Source organism: Chaetodon auriga, chromosome 13 (assembly GCF_051107435.1).
Source record: "Chaetodon auriga isolate fChaAug3 chromosome 13, fChaAug3.hap1, whole genome shotgun sequence".
Lineage (NCBI taxonomy): Eukaryota > Metazoa > Chordata > Actinopteri > Chaetodontiformes > Chaetodontidae > Chaetodon > Chaetodon auriga.
The window spans coordinates 20,411,030-20,434,569 of record NC_135086.1 but is presented as its reverse complement, the minus strand read 5'-3'; the positions used below and the strand labels follow the sequence as shown (position 1 = coordinate 20,434,569).

General features: G+C 42.5%; 1 protein-coding gene across 6 annotated transcripts in view; it reads left to right on the top strand.

The window, feature by feature from the left end:
- sema5ba (sema domain, seven thrombospondin repeats (type 1 and type 1-like), transmembrane domain (TM) and short cytoplasmic domain, (semaphorin) 5Ba) overlaps positions 1-23,540 on the top strand; it is a 155,774-nt gene that overhangs the window by 105,582 nt on the left and 26,652 nt on the right. For all 6 annotated transcript variants that reach the window (XM_076746600.1, XM_076746602.1, XM_076746599.1 and 3 more), the window contains 4 exons: positions 5,790-6,075; positions 15,623-15,758; positions 16,968-17,175; positions 17,294-17,501. In XM_076746600.1, the coding sequence (XP_076602715.1) occupies positions 5,790-6,075; positions 15,623-15,758; positions 16,968-17,175; positions 17,294-17,501 (838 nt within the window). The remainder of the gene's footprint in view (positions 1-5,789; positions 6,076-15,622; positions 15,759-16,967; positions 17,176-17,293; positions 17,502-23,540) is intronic.

The window sequence follows — 23,540 nt, the reverse complement described above, 5'->3', positions numbered from 1 at the left end:
CTAGAGTGGCAGATGAAGCAACTGTGCACTTTTGCTTCCAACAAAATCGGCTCTTTTGTTACAGCCAAGACAGATCAATCTGACAGAGGTGTTTTCAAAGGATTACAGAGACTGTTTGGATTTGAAGTTGTGTGTAGAACACACAGTACAGGTTAGACATAGGAATTGGTAGGATTTATGGAATGGTGGAGACATGAAATGCTGTCAATCCCGCCGGTGTCGGTGTCAATAATCTCCCTGCTGCTGACGCTGTGCCTTTTCCTCGTAACGCGCCGCAGCAGAAATCCATTCACACACATCCTGACTCCAGCAGAAATGGAGATGGACCTTCCACTGGAAGAGCTGTCATATAGCGACTTTGATATGCAGAAACCATTAGATTACTGGAAGGATGGAGGTGAAGGTGAGCGACAGTTGGAGCTCTTGGAAAGGACGTGAAGCTCTCCTGGTTGAATTCGAAACAACAATAACTGTGAAAATATCTTTTATTTAAAGAAGGTCCACCTGCATTTTGAATAATAGCATCCAATCACAGAGGCTAATGTTCTGTGGTTAAAGCATAGCTGAAGCTAACGGTTATACTCAAGCTGTTTAAACCAGTCCACCTTCATGTTTTGGGTGTTAGTTAATTCACAGAGTTACCAAAACTGACAAATCCATTCAGAACCAGTGGTTTCTGCTGAACTGTTACATTCGAGCCCCAAACTTGACCCGAGGCTGCGTTTCTTTATTTCATCCTTTGCTGATCATTAATTGGTCAGGCTGATGAGCAATTTTTTTACTAATATCTGAAAATAATTAAACTCCTCGCAAGCCAGAAGCCAACAAAACGATGGGACAGCAGTGAGCTGTGCGTGTGTGTGTGTGTGTGTGTGTGTGTGTGTGTGTGTGTGTGTGTGTGTGTGTGTGAGGAGATGAGACAAGGATAAAAAATATAATAAAATACAAATGATATTGGCTTGAAAATGTGAATATTAGTGTAAGTAGGGCTGCAATGAATGATTATTTTCTATTATTATTATTATTTATTTTCTATTATTTTATTAGTTTCTCTCATTTTATCAATTGAATGTTTAGTCTGTAAACTCACAAGGTAACGTCTTCAGATTGCTTGTCCTGTCTGATCAGCAGACAAAAACACAAAAATATTCAAATGACAGTGAAATGAAACTGAGAAAAGCAGCAAAGCCTCATCAAATAGTTGACGCTTTCTGCTTGTTAAAAGACTTTATCAGTTAATCCATCATCAGAGGAGTTGATTATTAGTTTTCTGTCACATGACTAATGCATTAATCAACCAGCACAAAATGTAACAAATAAATATTCCCATATGTCAGTCCAGCCGCATTATGATGAGAACTAGCGAAAGAGACTCTGGAGAGATGACCAGAATAAAGCAGAGACACGAGTGGAGGAGTCAAAATGGGAAGATCGAAACCAAGTAAAGATGGTAGGCTGGAGAGTATGGAGGTGTGTGTGCGTGTGTGTGTTGGTGGTGAGATAGGAGGGATGAGAGAGTGTTGCAGCGCAGGGAAGAAGATGAGGATGAGAGGGAAGCACAGAAGATAGACTGAGGAGTCAGTGAGCGATGTAATTATTCCTCACGGCAGGGAGAGGGTGAAATTACAACACACAGCATGCTTCACACCACGCAGCGACTCTGCCTGTGCGCGCATGCCACTGTGTGCTTGTGTGTATATGTATTTAGACTGTATGCAAGCTGCATGTGCTTCCATGTGTGTCAGAGTGTCTGTGTGTGTGCGTGTGTGTGTGTTTGAGAGCAGCACACACGCACAAAAAAAGGGTATGTGGGAGGGAAAAAGATGAGTAGCAAAGTAGATACTGTAGTGTCCTCATCAGCATAATCACCGCTGGCTGCACACACCGTCAAACACACGTGTTGCACTCCACTCGAGCTGCACACGCGCACACACACACACACACACACAAATCCGTGCCATCACAGACAAAGTCCGCTTTGCTTCATGGCTTCTGTGAGGGTTATGGAGTTGTGTTCCCGGTGGATTTGGGTGTGAATGAAAATCTCATTTCCAGCTCTAAGCCTCTCCAGTTCAGGAGAAGCGAAGGCATGGAGGGGGTCCTGGATCTAATCAATCTGTTCCCTTATTGGATTGGTTGCCTGCCAGGCACCGACAAACAGTTTCCCATCATGCATCTGGATGACAAGGGGAGCTATACAGTTTGCTGTGAAATAATCGAAACAATTTCTTTATTCTTCCCTCAATCCTCTGAAGATTTTGTATGTAACAAATGTTTTTATGTTTCTGTTGTTCACTTTCACTCCTCTGTCAGCTTTGGTGCAAAGTGTGTTTTATTGTGTGTCAAGACATATCATAATCACTCTATTTAACCATATATATACAAACAGGTGACATGTCAGCCTGTCTCAGACATTTTTTCTACATCTAATTTGCATTAGTGCACTGCATTTGAATGCGTGTATCAACATAACAAGGAAATGTTGCATTTTTGAAACATTCACTGCCTACACAACCTATTCACACTGAATGGAGCTGCAGCGTGTTTCATTTCATCTGATCCCCTGCTGATGAAAGAACTACTAACATCCTGTCATATTCATGCGTTCATATGTCATGTGACTGGAATGGTTCCTGTTTTAATGGCTCTGTTTTTGGCAACTTAGAGTACCTGGTTAAGGCAAGGGGAGGATGAATTAACTTTTTCAATAATCAGAACCATGCCTTTTTTTCCTGGTGATAACCAGTTTTGAGTAGCTTAAACCAAGAAACCTTGGATACAGAGAGTGAACCTCAGCCTTTGGTAGTGAAGTGCTGTGCTTTCTACGCCCATGGCCTTTGTGTGGTGCAAAGAAAAAGAGTTGACACTCAACATAATCCCGTCAGAAAGTGTGTTTCCTCCAAAGAAATTTAGCAAAGCCAATTAGTAGTATACACATTTTGTTTGTTTACTTATTCATTCTTGCATTCTTTTTTAAACACTCAACCCTCCCACCCTCACCCAGCAGACAGACGTACACATAACGAACCCGACGACTATAACAAAGTGCAACAAGTACAGTGAGAGGAACTCACAAAGTATAGACTAAATAAAAAGAGTCCATCTGTCCTGTTTAGACATAACCAAGCTATAAGGCAGCCCTTTATTATTAGTGGATTGTTTCTGCATTCCTGCAGGATGTGTTTATTTGAATATTAAATAGCCTCGTCCTCATACTGTAGCTGTGCTTGATCTAAAGCGTCATGTGATGTTGGTGATGGCAGTTTACAGTTCCAGCACCCAACCAGCCTGCAGATTGAACAATCTGTTTACCGCTCAGCAGGATGCTGGAGAAACTCGATCCATCACATTTGCACCCACGCAGCTTCAGTAATATTATGCAGAATCTGTCAGCTCCACCTGCCCTTTGCCTGACACTCGTACAGTATGCATAAACACAGGTACGCAAACACAGAAAGACTGGTGTACGTCCACACGGCAGCCCAGGCATGCTGTATACACACTCATTATCCCTTACATTACATAGCTGATACATGTGTAAACACAATTAGCTCCTTCATATGGCCTTTTAGCTGGAGGGAAGGTAGCACTAACATATTGTGATGGCTGTCTTCTCAGCCTCAGTTGCACTAATTGGCAATGACCCAACTCACTTCTTCATCTGCGTGTTCGTTAACACCAGTTCATTTTCTGTACGTTACAGTTTGGCAAGTTGTTTTTCATCACAAATACAAACATTCAATGATGCTCTTGGGTGTCATGCATAATGATAACAATAATAATAGTAACTGCCATCCCACTTCTAACATGCTCACTCCACATTCCTGCAGAAAAGCTAAGTTTCTCAGACTGTGAGGACTCCTGCACTGGATGCCCCTTTAATATATAACATGATTTAAGCTTCAAAAAGTTTGGAAGAGTCCCCCAGCTGAAAGTCTCTTTCATAAAATTGTCTTTTTCACCTGCGGTCTGTTCAAACCACGGGTTGTTTTCCATCATAGATGTGAAATGGAATTAGGAGGCTGCTGTAGCTGTGTGGACAGCCGTTTTGTCTCTTCCTGCTCCATTTCAAAATCTTATTCTCTTATAAAAAGCCTCGCTAGCCCCTGAGGCACATTCCATCATGACTGTTAACAGGTCATGTCCGCTGTGTGTGTGTGTGTGTGTGTGTGTGTGTGTGTGTGTGTGTGTGTGTGAAAGTGTGTTTGTGTGTGATTGTTTATAACATCAGCATCTCTCTCATTTTTTTCTCCTTTTTTAGTTTATGGGTGCGCATGCATCAGTGCAAATTAAGGTTTATTCCTCCATTCGTTTTTGTGCTCGTGTGCAAGTGTGTGAGTGTGTGTGATATCATTGGCGATAAATGGGTCCCAGAGGGAAACCGGAGCTGCAGAAGCACGGGAGTATTTTCTGTTTCATTGTTCCTGCACAGTAGTATGAGTAGTGCTTGCCTGATAAAAGAAAACACAGCATCAGAAAACAGTAGGAAGAAAGCTTGAGTGTGCGGAAGTCACAGTCAGCTCAGTGTCAAAGCAGCAACATGGATCTTTCTTTTTTTAGAAAGTTTCAAACTACAACTTGAAAATCATTGTGAGAGCCAATGGATATCTAGCTTTATCTAGTGACAATTATTAACCTGATTTATTTCAATTATTTTATGCTCTGACATAGAATTCTTGGTTTACACGCATCAGCTTGATATTCACAAATTCAGTATCTTTCTCAAGAACTTCTGACAATAACAGTGTCACATCATATCACATGCAGCTTTTCATCAGCACCTGAAAACTGCTCCATTTACAACAATGAATCAGTGACAGTGATGCTGTATAGTTATATAATTTGATATTAAAGAGTAAACTCATTAGTATTACAAATACAGGTTCCCCAGATTGCAGTAGGTTCTCACTGTGGACATTCAGAATTTTATTTTAAACAATTTTTTTTAATAGAAAATTGTTTCCATGAAAATGTTTGTGGATTATCAAGAGTAACCGAGCAGCTATATCTGGGAAGACTCACTGCTTTTGAGTTTTTCAAATGTAATTTGTAAACACTGTGAGCTTCACAAACAAAAGTCCACTCGCCTCGATTGTACCGAGGTGTCTGCAAACTATTAGCCAAAGCTGTCTGGATGATTAGACACTAAAAAAAAGGTAAGAGAGGAAATGTGATTTGATGAATTTGGGTGAACTGGTCCTTTAAGCCATGACAAAAACTTTTATGTGAACCTTCCAAAAATGTACATGTTCAATCAGCCTTGACTGCATGGACTTACAAGTTTAAGCTCCCCGAAGCTCCCAGGGATGAATTAGTATTCTGTGATGAGTCATGTGTTTACAAAGGATGACACTAACGTCCCTTTCAAACTGTTATTCAGTCTGCTTTACGTGATAACGCACCCAACAGGGAGGGCTATTAATCATTCCCTGTGTCACCCAGGGCAGTAAAAGCACCACGGGCACCCAGTTAAACAGACATAGCTCCATGGATTTACCATCAAAACATCAGACGGATTTATTAGTAACCATTTTTTTCCTCCCCCCTCCTCCTCCGTCTGCACCTTCTCCTCTCATTTATTTACACATTTGACTTTGAAGGCTTTTTTCCAGAACATCTTACACAGGCGTGCAACAGTAGAATTTTGAAGTTCTTATAGCAATCAATAAGAGGGAGTACAGGGGTCAAAGCAACAACACTTAGAAGATAAATGCTGCAAATATTTCTGTTTCCCTGGAGTCGCTGTGTAATGATCCTCTCCCTCCCTCCCCTCTACTTCCTGCTGGCAGAGCCCCACTTCATCTCAGCCTACGACATCGGCCTCTTCACCTTCTTCTTCCTGAGGGAAAACGCAGTGGAGCACGACTGCGGTAAGACGGTCTATTCCCGCGTGGCACGAGTCTGCAAGAACGACATCGGCGGGCGGTTTCTCCTGGAGGACACCTGGACCACGTTCATGAAGGCCAGGCTCAACTGCTCCCGCTCCGGAGAAATCCCCTTCTACTACAACGAGCTGCAGAGCACCTTCTACCTGCCCGAGCAAGACCTCATCTACGGAATCTTCACCACCAATGTGTGAGTGAACGCAGCTCAACGTGCATTACATTTACACATGCACAGGCAGGATTTCTACTGACGAAGCCTCTGATGGAGGGAAATAAATGATTATCTCTCACTTGATATCTTTTACACGTAAATGATCATGTGGTAATATCTTTAAGTAGAACAATTCCCCTCAAATGTGCACAGTGCCAACCATACAAATTCATTCATTCATCATATCCTCTGACTAGTTTCCAAATGGTCATACATATAAGGAAGCATGTGAGACCATCTTTATAGTGCTGACCTGTGGATATTGTTGCATGCAGGGGCAGCAAAGGAACATCCTTCAAATGGGAGAATTGTCGCTGGATGTTCAGTTTTAACATTAGGGCTCCTCTGCACTCAGTGCTCCTCTTGGTGGAGGCTTGCATGGCCGATTCAGTCACTTGTTGAATCACATCTATTTAAATATCTATATATATTTACTCTCAAAAACAATTAGCCGTGCTAAAATGGAGTAGACTTTGAGTAGAATTCCTGGTAGTACAGATCATTCACAGTTTATTCTCTCTGTAAAGGGACATATGCGTACTCAGATAATCAGTCAACACCTTGTTCATCACTCAAAGGTATCGCTCTTTAAAAAGGTGTACTGCCACCTTTATTATTGCTCCTCTAATTTGCACTTAAAACTCATTATCTCCATTACAGTCCCCAAATTTGCAATTACATACATCCTTAAAGGGCTTGATTAGATAATTAATCTCAATAAGGCTGAATAACAGTGGTAACCTGATCCTGTGTCTATCTCCAGTATTTATGGTATAATTCAAACTCAGTAGAATACAGCAGAGGGAATACTTACAGCAAGAAAAAAATGTTTTGAACTTTTCTGACATTTATCATCTAAATTAGCCCAGTGTGTGGATGATGAAACTAATTGGGAAATGGAGGTCTGAATATTTTTAGAATAGTTTAGAGTCTGCCATGTATCCACTGACATGTATATAAAATCTGAATAACTTCACGCGTTCTTTTGTACACTGCACAGAGCTAACAGAGAACAAGGCAGTCCTGAAGCACGTGTATTGTTGAAATGAAACTTGTTGTAATGTTACCCTTCTCCATGCATTACTCAACATTGTCCTCACTGTTGAATAGAAAAGATGAACAACCTCACCAAAACAAGCTGCAGCTGTGCTGAAGAGTCCTGTCAACACCAACAAGAATATTAATGGGGGAACAGTGACATACACACCAAAACACTTCAGCTCCAGCTTCTTATCATCTAGTCCTCACATTTCATCACTTCATAAGGTTTGGTACTCCGACGCTTTCTCACCTATGCAGACAGAGACAATTTCCCAGAATTTAGAGCCTCCCTGCTGCTGCTAATGATCAGTGTGGATGCATGCAGCTCTCAGCCAAGCTGGATGTGGAGACTGACACACACTCCCTCTGGTTTGTGATTGCTCCAGGTGGGGGTGTCACACACTTCATTACAGAGAGGAAACACTCAGAGCCAAAGTGTGCAGACCGGAGCTCTTGTTCCGCTTTTTTATGTTTAGTAAAAGTGTCATCACATTGCATCACATTTTTGCTCAGTCTCATGACCTTTTATCCGGACACGCCATCGGATTAAAGTTTCCCCCTGAGTAACTCTTTGGTCCGAGACAATTAGCAAAATAATACAAATGTTGCCTCCGTCTATTAGCAGGGCATTGAAGTCAAGTAAGAAGACTTACTTACTGAAATGCAATTTGCATGTTTGATTTTTGGGGCTGTAGCAGAAGCACATGCTGGTGAACCCTCGGACTGTACTGTGTGTGCGCGCATGTATGGTGCGTGTTTGTGTGGGCATTGGCGTATGGTTTCGTGTGTGTGTAGGAGCAAGCGCGGTTGTTGGTGTTCAGATGTGTTCTGTCAGGGGAGACGTTGAATCCTGCCGCTCACCTTCTGCTTTCTCACCTGTTAAGCTGCCGGTGTTCGCCACCACATGGCTGCTTTCCATCAGCCTGCAGCCATCTTTACTGAAAGAGGGAAAGACAGGGCGAGGGGTGGTAAAGAGACAAAACAAAAAAAAAGAAGAAGCCACAGGGATAAAGGGAGAGAGGGGGGAAGGACATGAGAAGAGGTAATGAGAAAACTCCACATGGCCCAAGCTTTTGTCTGTCATCCTTTGTCTCCTCCTTCCTTGCCCTTCCTTTCTGAAGCAACTCGTCGGTCCTCCCTCCAAAACCGCCTTCCTCATCGGGGTTGGATATGTTAATGCAATCACCACAAACACTGTCTCCATCTGTCTGGCCTAAATTGAACAGGCTCACAGCTGCTCCCAGGAGTTCGGGGCTGTAAAACAGAGCAGGAAGAGTTGGATCAGAGTGCTTATCCTCTCTGTCTGCTCACGATTTGGGCCAGGTCTCTGTGCAGTGATCTCCTCTCACCCTCGCTACTCTTTCGACATATCCCATGATAAATGGGCAGGATTTCAATTCAAATTCTATGCATGTGTTTCCATCCATCCATTGCCTTCAGATTATTGGTGAAGTGACCTGACAATTAATCAACTTAGAAAACAAGTTTTAATCAAATGTTTCAAGTCACTTCGAGCAACATGCGAGAACGATTCCAGCGTGTCGAATGTGAGGGTTTGCTGGTTTGATGTGTTAGTTCACTGTAAATTAAAGATCTTTGGCTTTTAGTTGGACAAAACCCAAAACTCAAAAGCAATTTGAAGATGTCACCTCAGGTTCTGGGAAACTGTGAAGAGCATATCTTACAAACAATTGAAGAACCACTCCAGCAAATTTAGTATCACACCATGAAAAAAGTATATCTTAGTTAATCTTAGTTAGACCGATTCTGCCTGATGAACACCCATGTTTTCACGCCCAGCCCCCAGTTTGTAACACAGGCTTTCTCTTAAAAAGAAAAAAAAAAATCTTTTCTGGCTTTGGAGAGCCCAGACAGCTGCAGAGGATACTATACAACTGTTTTCACTTGCTGTATAGTGACTGATCTTGATGTGTAAAATGGTGGCGTGCCCCTTCAGTCAATCAGTGGAAAAAATAGCATACAACAGATAAATCAATAGTAGAAGTAATCATTCTGGCCCTAGTTCAGAGGAGCGGAGGGAATGGAAAAAGGAAGGAAATGATTCAGCTGTAATTTTATTGAGAGGTGCACCAGCCATCGGAGCCTGTCGAGCCGTTATGTAGTGGAGGTTTTAGCATTCCATCAGAATAAGGGCTCTTAAGACCTCAGAGCACGGCCAGGTCTTTTAATTAACTCCAGGCCCTTATTGGCAAGGTCCTTCTGTCGTGGGCTCGGAGCAGCAGCGAGAATCTCCTACAGAGGTGTCTAACCTGCCATTACCAACTAATTATGAGCCTCCTTATCTATTTCTGGGTGACTTCACTGACCCCCTCCACTTCACTAGTTCTTATAAGATCTCACATCGGAGAAGTTGTGGGTGGGATAAGGAGGCGTGCTAAAACAATGGGCACATTAATTGATTAGTAGATTGACATGAAATTATAAGTCACCATTAAGTGATTTATTTAAGTCCTTTATGAGAACTGCCATTTGTCATTTGCTAGTCGCTCAAATGTGAGGATTTTCTGCTTGGCTTTGAATTATATCACTGTAAATGGAACATATTTGAGTTTCTAACTGTTGGTCTGACAAAACAAGCAATTTGAAGACTGGGCTCTGGAAGCTTCTAGGCAGGATTATGAATGGGGACGCCATCTTCTCTCTGACAAGCGTGGATGAGATTGTTGTGGCTATACAGGCTGCTTTAAGGGCCAAGTTATGCTGATCCAACCCTAATCTGATGTCAGAAAGTTGTGTGTGCATGTGTGTGTTGTATGTGTGTTTACAAGCGCCTCTTATGTAGTACACTGACAGCTTGAGTCAATTTACAGAAAAAAACTCTCTGAAAAACATTAAATTCATTGTCACAGCATCGCGAGCAATTAGGGGTTCAGTGTCTTGCCCAAGGTTAGTTTGACGTGTAGACTGCAGAGGCCAGGGATCTAACAACCAACCTTCTGATAAGCGGAGGTCTGCTCTACCTCATGAGCCCCTGATGTCAGTTGTCAATAGGGTAGTTGTTGCCCTAAAAGCCCTATTCAGTAACCTTATGATCATTCAGTGTTGTTAAACTTTTCATGCATTTCAAGCTCACAGGGACATATGCATGTACTGTATGTGCAACCTCACATATGCTCCGAGCGCTTCTTAGGGATCCTAATGTCCCTCTTATCCATAGAAAATATGTGACTTACTCTAAGTGAGATGAGATTTGACATGCGTGAGAACTGATATACTGGTTAGCCAGCCGAGTGAAGCAAGCCACATAACTGTACAATATTTCTGATTTTACGTTCTCTTCCCGTCGTTATCAACTTGCTGACATCAAATCTACCTTGAAATGAACTGCGGGCCCCCAGCGGAAGTGCGGGCCTGATCTGAATACAGTTTGACAGAATGTGCTGCTTGTGTACCAGCAGCTTTATCATTCCTTTCACAGATATTATTTAAATTGAACCCACTGTATGCACTCTGTTTGGTTTTCCTTACTTAGGGCCAATTTGCATTTGATTAGAAATACTGTGAAAATAGTTCAAGCCAAGCTTGGACTCAAAAAATACTAGAGCGATTACATTTTATCGCTCAGGTGGTAAACAGTGCCATTATAATCAGATGAACTGTGCCCTTCTTTACAGTAGCAGCTAACATCTGGCTTTTTGTGCAGCCTACTGAACCTGTGGTGTTGCTTTATTGTTTAGTGTGGGTGTTGCTGACTCAGTCTGCCTCTAAATGTGACTGTTTTGGGCCAAAGCTGTTGCTTTTGCTGGCGTATTGTTGTGCAGTATAAAAATATGTATGGATAATCCTGGCAACCTCGGTTCAATTTCTGGTCCCTGCAGTCATGTAGCTCTGCTGAGTGGGCCCTTTTCCTTTTCTGCTGCGATGCAGGTATTCACTGAGGTTGAAACATTGGCTTTAATGTAGTTTTAGCTGTTTCTTTTTTTCACATAAAATATGGTTAGGTGCTTTAGATAAAAACCTGGGCTTTCAGGTGGACTCCACAGGGCTCTCTTTGCATTGATGTGCGTGCATACAATGCATGAGCAAAGGTCTATTTTATTGTCAAATGAGTTTATATAAGATATTGTATATATATAAGACATTATGAACAAATGTTGACTCAAGTGCTTTTCAAGAGAGATAAAATAACCATATTGCACAGAAAACCACTGAATAATAAAGACATTATATGACAGATCATGCAGTCATAACAACAATTGAGAAAATAAGAAAAGTTTTAAGTAAAAATGAACAAGGAAGATCATGAACACAAACACTGGGGGATCTGGTTTAAAACATGCTGTAGCAGCTAAACCAGCATCCAGCCTAAATAGAGAAGGTTACTGAGTAAGATGCATATCAGACACTTGTGTTTACCAGAGAGACTGCCTGCTGTACAGATCTGTACAGATTGCAGCTTGCAGACAGCCGAACAGCCAGGCTGACTGAGGAGTTCATTAACTTTCTAACACCTCTTTTTGGGGTTGAACTGAGCTACACCTGGAGTCACTGGAGCGATGTATTGTGGGTATGAGGACGGCTGACAGTAGTGAAAAAGGCGTTCAGGTCCTTTACTTGAAGGATAAGCTTGCCATTATTCTATATCGTTCTTATGGTCAACAAATCTTGTGAGAAGACCAAAACCAACAATGTGTTATTGCACAGAGAAATAAGATGTATCAGACTGTGGGGACACACACAATACTTGTCAGCAGGATCAGTTCAAGAAAATGTATATCATCAGCCTTGTTCTTCACCACAGTGTAAACATACTCAGGAAAACCTACCTCGTCCATTTCAAAGTGTTATGTAAATAGGCATATTGTAGGATTGTTATTACAGCTGCATTCATGAGTAAGCAGCATTTTACTGTTGTATCTGGAACTGATTTTAACTGCTTATCTGCCGCTGGATAGGAACACAGGATATGAAGATTTCATAAAAGGGTCTGAACTAATCAGTTCAGAGCACTGAAAAGGAAAAGGAGAGAACACCAGAGAGGTGAACCAGGATGAGTTCTGTAAAACAAGACAGGAAATCAAGCAGTATTTCAGAGGACAACCAGTGACAGGATCAGGCTGTTGGGATGAGATGAATCACTTGAAGGAGCTTCACTCATAATGAAAGTGATCATCGTGGTGCTGGGCCTCCGAGAGCAGCAGCAAACAGCATAGCAGATGTCAAACAGCTTTTCAATCACTTTCCTGGGCTTTTAGGCAGACTCAAAACATATGGGTTGCATCCATTAGTGCAATAGACTTTCAGTGCTCGCTTTCACTCTGTTCTCTTGGCATTATTGCAGCAACCCACTGTCAGAGTGGAGATCTCAAAGAATCTGGACAGCATCAGGCCTTCTGTGGTACAGCTTGTCTTCAATGCAAACTGTAGCTACAGTACAACCACAAACCCACAGTTTAGCTGCCTGTTATGTCAAACTGTGTGCGTCTGTGTGTGAGAGTGTGAAAACTCCTGTGGCTGCCACTCACGTATTGCAGCTGATTTGCCTGTGGTTTCCTACAGTTGGGGTTTGGTTACTGCCGGTTCACCACAGCACTCCCTCTACATCACACACTTTGTCTCTGGCTCCCTGTCACAATTGTCTACACCAGAGCCTTTGGAAGAACAAGAGAAAATGTCCTTTTACAGCAGTCCAGAGGCTGTTCTCTTCAGCAGCCTGCAAGTCAGTCAGTGAGACACCTGTTTGGCATCCCCTAATGTTTAGCCAGAGCTCATCTGGAGCTACACAGCACTTTGCAGCCCTGCAGAACACTTTAGTTTTCTATGCAAGAGCATGCAAGACCTGTATTGTTGAACATTGCATAACACGACACCACACATCACCGCATCTACACACATGTTGAACGTGCACATATTGAAATGCACATTTTGAGATTAACCCATCTGATCCAACACTAAAATTCAAACACAACCAACCAAGCATATTTACACACCGATAACACAATAGCAAACATCCAAGTCATAAAAAAACACATCCTGCCACAAGTCTAAATCAGCATCATATTCATTTTTATCATGAGTCAGCACTCAGGAGATAAATATCTTATTTTGTGCAGTGAAAGCTTCTGCAGTATGCAGTTGGATCAGTGCAACTTCCAACTTCCCTTAATTATTTATTATTAAAAGGTCAAGAATGAACATCCATGCAGTCTGTAAAACTCTGATCTAAACTCATATAAGGAGGTGCTCCCTGGAACTTCAGATCTTCCCTCATGCTCATCAAATTCATACCTCTGCTTGAAAAGTAACCCAGTGAGTGTTGGGTACGGTGCAAACAGAAACAGCTAGAAGCTAATTCAACATGACTTTTCATGGTGTAGTCTCCATGGCACAATTGCACTTCCTGTTTGCATGGCAATAAATAAGAGGAAAACAATAGGAATGACAAAATGAAAACAACAATGTTTTGTTTGACATTTTTTGCCATTACCAGAGCCCATAATGTTCTCATATACCCAGAACACTGACACTCTGCCCTGTCCATTCATATGCAGTCTGTAGACGATAGGGAGGATACCTTCCCCCATGTTAGCAAAATGACCAAAATGCTTCCCCCTTGTTAAACTGCCATCCCCATTCTCCACCTTGCAGTAGCAGAGAGTGCAGGGGCAGAGGGGTTGTTTAGCTGAACATGTTAGTCCAATCTGTGTGACTCTTTGATCCTTAATCTGACTGAAGTTTGAAGTCTGGGAAATATCAGCAGCCTAACTGTGCTGTGCGTTGATAAATCCATGGCACTGTCCGTGGTGCTGAAGACAGATTTGTTATGGTGCCCCACCCTTTTGTCACTTTCATCTCAGATCTATTATAAACTCTATACTGGAAATAATCAATTCTATACTGTATTCTAGCCTATAGAGCCTTCTAGCCTGTGGAGTAGTGTCTCCTTCATGATCAGTGAAGTGACAAGTAGCAACATGAAGTTGCAGAACAGTGGGAGGATCATAGAGACACACTGCTGTCTGTAGTATCCCTACATTTCCATGATCTGTCAGTAGCATCTGTGCAGCTGAAAATACACCCTCACACCAAGATTAACCTCCCAAGACCTGAACTCTTGCATGCCATGCATTTTTAATTTCTTTTTGCTATTTGGGCTGATTGGGACCTGATGAGTGTAAAATCAAAGAATTATCAGTGTATATATATATATATATATATACACACACACACACACACACACACACACATATCTATATATCTATCTATATCTATATATATATTTATTATTATATATATGATATATAAAAATGAACAAATCACCGATTGTATACGGACACATGCTGAGGGGTGAAAATCCATGAGTGCACAGGTGAAACTGCCACTCCATTTCAAATTGCTTAAGACTTTCTTTCATAAATACATGCATAGAGCCACTGACCTGTAAATGATGGCATTTCTGAGTAGCTTGTAACTGCAGAAACTGTAATGAAATGTACAGTATGGCATGCCTTGTTGATAGATGAGTGACTGTCATAAGAAAATTAAAATAAAGAGAATGAAAACCGAACAAGAGCAGGTCGAGGGTTGAGAACCCCGCACTTAGGCCTCACCAAAACCATTTACCAAACCCTGAGACACTGCCTTTTCAGCAAGCAGCTGCCTTCACTGATTTATTATTTACCCAGGGAACCGAAACAGCTCACGATGCACCGTGAAGAAGTACAATAGTCTTTCTTTCTCTGCTTCGCTGTCTGAGTCTCTGCGGTTCTGTCTCTGTTTCATTCTCGCTCTCTCACTATAATGTTATCACTCACTATCTTCTAACTGATGGTTTATCAGCATCCCACAAGCCATGCCAAGGCGACATGCTGTTTACTGTGTAGTAAAAAGTCAGAGTGTGGTGCAGGGTGTATGGGAAAGGAGGAAAAAAATAGTCAGCAGTAGCAGGCAGTTAAGAAACTCATTACCTTGCAGCACATTATGGCTGAAGAGCGTCGCGATAATAACTTTACTCACACTGCCAGTTTAGCTGGGGTTTACTCTCCTATGTGACACCTGTGAGGCGGCTGTGCGTGTGTGTGTGTCTGTGTGTGTGTGTGTGTGTGTGTGTGTGTGTGTGTGTGTGTGTGTGCGTGTGTTTGCACATAATCTAACAACTGCCTCCCATATCCTCAGCTTAATACTGTCCCCATTCACTGTGCAGCACTGATAGCATAGCTTAGCCTCCAGCTAAAGCAAGCCAGCGACGTAGTGCCTGTTTAGTGCAGGTATAAATGATAGGACTTCCATCAAGAGGATGAAACACGTTACAGAATGGCCTAATAACACAGCTTGCCACTGCTGATTTCTGATATGGCCGCATGTTTACTGCCAACATGTAAACGATTCTGAATATTATTGTTGAAATAATATCTTTACATTTTTTTTACCCCCCCCTCCACCCCTTCTTGTCATTCTCTCCCCTTTCTGCTCCCTGCTATCTTCCGCTTTCTGTCTTGTCCTCCCTGTCCATCTCTCTATAAAGCAACAGTATTGCAGCATCTGCGGTGTGTGCCTTCAACCTGAGCGCCATCACCCAGGCTTTCAACGGGCCCTTCCGTTCCCAGGAGAACCCTCGCTCCACCTGGCTTCCCACGGCCAACCCCATCCACAACTTCCAGGTTAGTTCACCACTGAAACTCATCCAGACTAATATCAAACCGATCCACGTTAGTCTTAACACAGCTCAAAAACTCTTATTTTGCACTGATGTTGCCTGCACTGTAAGAAACAGAAAATACAGCGAAGCACTATGATACAGTATGTCTTTAGTTTCTGCTTCCTGCAGTTTTTCCACAAAAAAATTCTCAAACTGTAACAAAGCTTTATAAACATAAAAACATATAACCATAATCCAATTCAGAAACAAGTCAAAATCAAGTCCCAACCAATAACTTTCCTTCTAATTACAGTGGAAAGCAGTTTGCACAGGCTGTCACTCCAATGAAAACTCTCAAAGTGACATGTCAATGAGTAAACTGAACCATCTCTAATCTCCTATTTAAAACCTCTTAGTGTCTTGAACTTGCTGGTGGTGCTACAAAGCATGGCGGGAAGCATTAAGGTTACCTTAGTGACTGAATTAAAAAAAGTTATTAGTTAGTTCATGTCTAGCTAACTGCACAGGTTGGCAACTATGATCAGAAATGGCCACAATAGGACGTATCTGAGACAATAAGAGACTCCTGAACTCATTTTTACTCTTTGGAACTTATTACATGCTGTGATTATTAATAAATAACAGACAAATGGTCACAAATCACAGTGTAGTACAGTTTATGGAAAAGCTGCGGCAAATTAACCCTGAAGGGGAAAATATGGGGTGAAAAAAGTGATTGTAATATAATAATATAGTTATGAGATATGTTCTAAAATTGAAAATTCGTTAGACTTCCAAAACCATCTACCGCTCTGAACATCACCCAAAAATGGAATCCACGAACAAATCAATCTCTCATCTCAAGCCCCAAAGAACGAGCAGAAGCTGCAATCCACAGCTAAGCTCTGCAACCCAGACAAAGCCTTCAGAGGGCTGTCATTTCAGATTTATTCTCCTGCACTGTCTCATTAAATTGTTGTTCCTGTGGTCACATCACAATCACACTGTAGTTTTGATCCCTCGAAAAAGTTGCAGTTACTGAGAATAGAATTAAGAACCGAAGCAATCTAGCCAGACACGGTGTATTGATTTGGTCATTACAAAGAGGGCGTGTGAGGGACTTCTCCATTGTTGCTTTTTCTTTATTTCTGGCATTCTTTCTGCCTTCCTTTGTCATACGCCTACATCCATACCACATTTTCACATCCTCTTCTGGCATCTTCCTCTCCAGTGTGGTACCATAGATGATGAGGGTCCCAATGAGGGTTTGACGGAGCGCAGCCTGCAGGACGCCCAGCGGCTCTACCTGATGAACGACGTGGTCCAACCGGAGTCTGTGGATCCGCTGGTCATGCAGGATGACGTTCGCTTCTCCAACCTGGTCGTAGATATTGTTCAGGGCATGGACACCCTCTACCATGTTATGTACATCAGCACAGGTTAGTAAAGGAGGAGAAAGGAAGGAAAGTATTTTCAAACATCTCACACATAGTTCATTTTAATTTACCTGTAGAGAAAATCATCTCAGATTTCATCTTGTCCTTTTTGTCCAATCAGAGTATGGCACCATCTTAAAGGCACTGGCTACGCCCAATAAGAACCTACAAGGTTGTTACTTAGAGGAGATGGAGCTTCTCCCACTGGGGGTGCGAGAACCAGTCCTGAGCCTGCAGATTCTGCACAGTGACAGGTCGCTCTTCGTTGGGCTGAATAACCGAGTCCTGAAGATCCCACTGGAGAGGTGCTCCACCTACAAAACAGAGACGTGAGTGTTGCACGAAATCTCCACACCGTCAGCCATTCTTAATCCAAGCATCCAGCAAATCCTATCAAATCACTATACGAGCACAATTTGTTTTGTTGCAGTGTAGCTTCTAGCCACCAGTGGCAGCACTGAGCACAATGCTGCACCCCTGATAAGTAGATTCATGGTCCTGGATCAGGACTGCTGACCAGGGCTAGCTTTAATGAGGCATCATGGGACATAATGTGGGTGCAACATTGTGGTTTGATTCTGAAACCTTTGTTTTCATGTCATCACGTTAATCTCCTTTGTTAAAGGGACAGTTGTCGTACTTTGTGGAAAGCAGCCATGCGGTATAAACAGTGTATATTTAATTGATCATTTTATGCATTTTGGCAGGAGATTCATTTTAACCTGGTTGGTCTTCTGTTGAAGGTAATTATCTGTCCTCAACTAGGATTAATGTCTGGAAGATCTCGCCTATAATCATTAACGTCCTTATGGAACCAGACAAATGACTGGGGCGGTATCTGCTCCGAGGAGGAAATCAATTTGTTGTGCTTTTTTTTCTTCTTTTTTTTTTGTAGTTATGGACTTCTGCATAATAGAGAGAGGGAGCACTGTTCTGGCTTTTGTTTGTCTGAATCAGAGGGTAAACAAAAAGTGTATGTTAAGCGACCTCGTACACCGCCAGAGAAGTTTCTCTGAAGGCACGTTTGTGTGTGAGAGAGCTACGAAGACAAAGAGAGAGAGAGAGTGGGAGTGAGGGAGAGGCCTTTTGCTCTGCCATCTCCAGTTTCAGTGTTATTCATGTGAAAATCTTCGTCTCAAGGGTGAGCAAGGGGAGAAAAGCTCACTGGCTGTTTGTCCAACCTTCTGTATCTCATCAGCGCTCCCAATCAGATCCTCAGCCGGCCACCTCAGCCCTTCAAAGTCAACTTCATTTTAGCATACAAATGGCTTGATGCTTTTTTCAGTCTTGGTGTGTGTGTGTGTGTGTGTGTGTGTGTGTGTGTGTGTGTGTGTGTGTGTGTCTGTACACAGAGTGATTTGTGTGTGGGTTGGTGCTTGGACGAGTTCTCATATGCGCACTGCCTGATGAGTCAGCTCGCTATTTCTAGTAAATCCAAAGTTCTAGACACATAGGTGCAGACACACATACACACACACACACACACACACACACACACACAGGTAGGAAAACTATTGCATTTAATAAGATGCGAGTGCGATAGCCGAGATGAGAGAGAGAGAGACACAGACAGTAAGAGGAAGAGAGAGAAAAGTCAAAGGAGATATACAGATCAGGAGGGAAAAGCAGAGTGAGCAGCCATGGTGGGGTGAAACGGAAAGAGGAGAGGCCTCCAAGGGCACCAGAGGGAGGGGTGGAGGGGTGAGGTAAGACGGGCCATCTTTAATCCAGTCTGCGATATTCTGCTCACCTCTGAGGTTTGCTCACCCTTTCAAATGCGCTGCAGCCGAAGGCAAAGTGAGCCACAGTACACGACAGATGTCAACCTGTCCGTCTGCGTGACACGTGAACTCCTCTGGAGGGACTCAGGCAAGCAGAAAAGGGCAGATGGATGACGAGATTAGGAAAAAAAAGGAGGCCAGGTAATGAATTAATGCATGAGAATATGACTTCAGCTAATATTTACATTAACAGTTAATCTGTTGATGAGTGGAAAATGCCAATTGCAATTTCCCATTGCCAAAGGTGACAATTAAAAGTAGAACAGTTCAAAACTCAAATGTATTCAGTTTACACTGATGAAAAACAGAGAAAAGCATAAGACGGTTTTCGGAGAGGCGCTTGTTTTACTGTTGTGTGCTCTACTCACATGTAATCACATACACATTCTCTCAGCAGAAGACGCAATTAGCCATTAAGGAAACATTATGCCTCCACTTGTGCGATAGCTGTAGCTGTAGGCGTTATGTTTCTGGGTTGTCTTATTCTTATTCTTCTGAATGCTCTCAGGAGCAACTTTAGGGAATTTCTTCAAATTGGCAAATACTCAAGGATGAACTGATTAGAGTTTGGTCACAGTGACGATCCAGAAATGTTTTTCGCCATAACTCAAGAATTCATATGTTAATGATGATAACATTTCACACTCAAATGTCTCAGTCTGATAGGACGAAATGATGAAGTGATGACATTTTATATCCAAAAGGTCAAAAGTCAACTTGACTGTGACATCATAATGTTCTGTAAAAACACTTCTTAGGTCATTATTCAACACCTTAACTCAGGAACAGAAGAGCAGATTGTGACCACGTTTCACATTTGGTCAGATACTGAATTGTTGACTCTAATCTTGGGTGTCCACCTTCAAACTGTGCTGATTGTAGAGATCTTCTGTGCTGCTGGGTTGAAAATGTGTGTGAAGCATCCACGTTTTACAGTTTGTAGCTTCTTTGCAGCAGCATCCATCTTTGCATCATTGTAGGTCACCACAGGCTCATTGGTTCTGCTGATGTTGAGCTTCAGGTGATTGTTGTTGCTCCATGTGATGAAGCTCTCCATCAGTCTGCTGTAAAAATCGTTTCTCACTGGAATTTATTCACTGGATTCATGCATGTCAATATAGTGATAACTTCCATTTTACCAGGAAATGCAAATTCCTTCAAAGTCTTCACTGCATGTAAGTCTGGACAGATGAATGTAAACTGCAACTTGACTGGTTTGTGAAGGCATACATCCGATAGATAGAGGCTTGAAAGCAGCTTTCTCGTTTGGTTGTAGAGGTACATTCTGACTTTGAACCTTTTCATACAACACTTTGTCGATCTTTGTATGTCACAAACTCTGCCAGTTGAAAACTGAGTATTTTTTTTCTTTAGAGTACAGCTGATGTAAACAAAAGTTTCCAAAGCAAGAATTTGACAGGATACACTTTGTTACTATCACTGCCCTGCTTCAAAGGATTGGATAATGCATCACTGAGAAAAGCACTGCCACTGCCGTAACTTTGTACCACATTACCACCCAGCTCTGGTGCTGCTCTTACCCTTTTCTTTCTTTTCCTGTCTGTCTGGGAGTTCTGCTCAGACTCGGTGAAAAACACCCACCTGCCGTCCTTCTCTTTGTCTGAACACACTCCCTGTCATTGTACAGCAGACTGAATGAGCCATTCTTCTCATCGCCTCTGCATTGTGTGTGGTCGTCATTCACATGCAGCCATACATCCATTCACACACTGATAACAGCTGAATATGCTCCGATGGTTTTATAGCTGACAGCAGCTCATCTGCAGCCACACATGCTGCTTTTTGCCATTATACACATTCATATAAACAGTGGAGAATAGAGGTATTGACTGTGCCGTGATGGGCATCACAGCAACCCAGAGAAGGTGAGACATGATTTATGACGAGTCCAAACTTATAATTCGAGACTATCCAGCTTTTAATTGAATAACATGGACTGTGGCTGTAGCTGTAATGCAAAAATGTATGTAAGTGTGCACGTTTGTAAGAGTTAAAAGGCAGGCAGTGTGTCTGAATGAATGCATGCAGTCGTTGCAGTCTGAGAATTCAATTAGGTTTAAGTGCTTTTAATGTTAAGGTTTCCTTTGTTATTGATCAGTATTGGCATCTCTGGCAACTCTTGCAACTCTGAGAGAAGAATAATATTTGCATCATCTGAAGTGCTTTTTTTGTTACAATGCTAAACCTTCGCAGCGGCTGGTGATTTGTAGCCTCTTAGCGATAGCTCGCAGACAAATGCTGCAGCTTTTGCTGTTGTGTGTGTGCAGATGCTCGTGTGTGTTTGTCCTCTACTTGTGGTAATTATATTTGACCTGGCCAACTGGCACCTCTGGCTAACTGCACCACTCTGTCCTCCACCCAACACCTATCTCTCTATCTTGCTCTGTTAGTGCAGTGATTTATTTTTGGCTACAGAAGCATGCTAGCCCGGCTGCAGTGTTGCATCCATCAGAGCTTTTTTTTCCTTTCACTGAGGGAATTAAGGTAGTCCACGCTGCCAAATAGACGATGAAACTATTGGTCTCACAGAACAGTGGCATAGAGCTTACACCCCCCACAGAAAGCACTACATTGAAAGTACGTAATTGATGGTGCACTATTTTTTTTTTTTACTCTTGGTTTACAGATTTGCATACCTGTCGACACTGGCATTTGGAGTAAGGGAAGTTTCCTGCACCCCCCACCCCCCACCTCCTTACATTGAGACAAGCCTACACACAGTGAATCTTTTGAACTTGCTTCAAAAGATCAGAGTACCAACAGTTGGGCTAACTAGATTAGGTGGTCAGAGTGAACATCCCTGCAGTCATTGATGGAGCATGTTTCTGCACCTCTTGGGCGCGTATGCTTGGCACATTTGTCATGCTGGCTCACCTCCCCGTGATCCACTGAAATATGTGTGGCATACTGAACAAAAAGCACTTTGACTGACGTTGCTCTTCATTAAGTACAAGTAAGCCTCCTCCTGCTTGGTGAGATAGTTGCAAAAACTTTTAGCCTTTCTGGCAGGTACTCCATCCCTTTCACATTCATCCATCATCTTCTTCTTCTTCCATTGGCAGGTGTAATTTGAGTGATGACTTCCTGTCAACATTACAGCCAGCTTTTTCATGTTTGTGTAGAAAGGTTAAAAATATGAGAGATTTACGGGAAAATATATTAACAAGGGGACAATGGGGGAAAAAGGAAAAATGGGAGGGGGTGGGGGTCCCGGGAAAACAGAAGGATTGACAAGTCTGCATTTGTTCAAACTGAAGGTGTCAGAGTGTCAGATGGGGAAGTGTTTCAAGTGAATGTTGGAAGCTTTTCTCAGTGTTTTTTTTTTTCCACAGTTGGTGATGAGGAGAAAGAGGAAAGAGAAAAAAGATAAGAAAAAATATGGAAACAGAAATAACTACAAGAAGGAGGCAAAGGAGGAAACGCTGAATAAATGATGAGGATAATGGTGAGGAGGATGAAACGGAACAAATCAGGCTTTCTGTAGCAGCTCTACTCCTGCAGCCAAACCACCGCTCACACATCTGCTTACATAAACATTACGTTTTATTACAAGAAGTACAATTGTCCTGCTGGTGATAGTTGCATTTCTGCCTGAGGGGCTTCGGCTCAATTTGCTGTGTGTGTATGAGTGTGCGGTTGCGTATGTGTGATTAACAGTGACCTGGCAGCAGTCATGCGGCCGAGGCTGCTCACCCTGCCTGCAGCAGGAGTTTAAAACAACATCAGGAAACACATAAACAGGCATTGAGGAAAACCACTGACCATCAGCATCCCTGCCACAGTGTGTGTGTGTGTGTGTGTGTGTGTATGGCTACTTGTTAAAACCAATGTATATGACATGTTGCGGTCCAGCTTTCGTTGTACTTCAGCATTAGTCCCTATAGGGCCCTATACAGTAATGTGGACTTCCCTGTCTGTCTCTGTGTGAGGGGAGCTTACAGGCCCATCCCCAACAAACCCAATTTACTGCCGGCCGTGGCTGCCAGCCTGTCAGCAGGCCTCTGGAGCTCACTGCTGCTAAGCCTGTATGACCAATCAGAGGAACACTTCACCAGCCAAGGACTGAGAGAGAAAGAGAGAGATGGTGTTCACACAGTGGATGTATTTATTACTGCTCCAGAATGCTGTTACTTTTATTACAGGCTTTGTTCTGGCCACAGCTCAGTGTAATCATTTTGCTCTCTGTCCCTTTCTCTCTCCTTCCATTTCGGTCTATATTGCTTTCCCACCCTCTTCTTTCAGCCTTGACTTGGACTGGCACTATGCCGTAACCTCTGGGTAGCCACCTTTTAAATCCCCTGATGCTGACGGTGTCAAACTGCTCTGATCCCTTTTCGGGTGGCTGGATGCAAAACACAGAATAAAAATAAGCAAGTGGGTATGATGTCCACCTGGATTTACAAAGCTCAGAGGATGTGAATATCTTAGTGAACCTAGTAATCTTTTCTGTAAGCAAACATTCAACGTGTTCATTTTTATCAGTGATTCCTTCATTCATGGGTGGAAATGTTAATTGTGTGGTTGAGATGATTAAAGACGAAAATGAAACCTCTAACCTGGAAAATG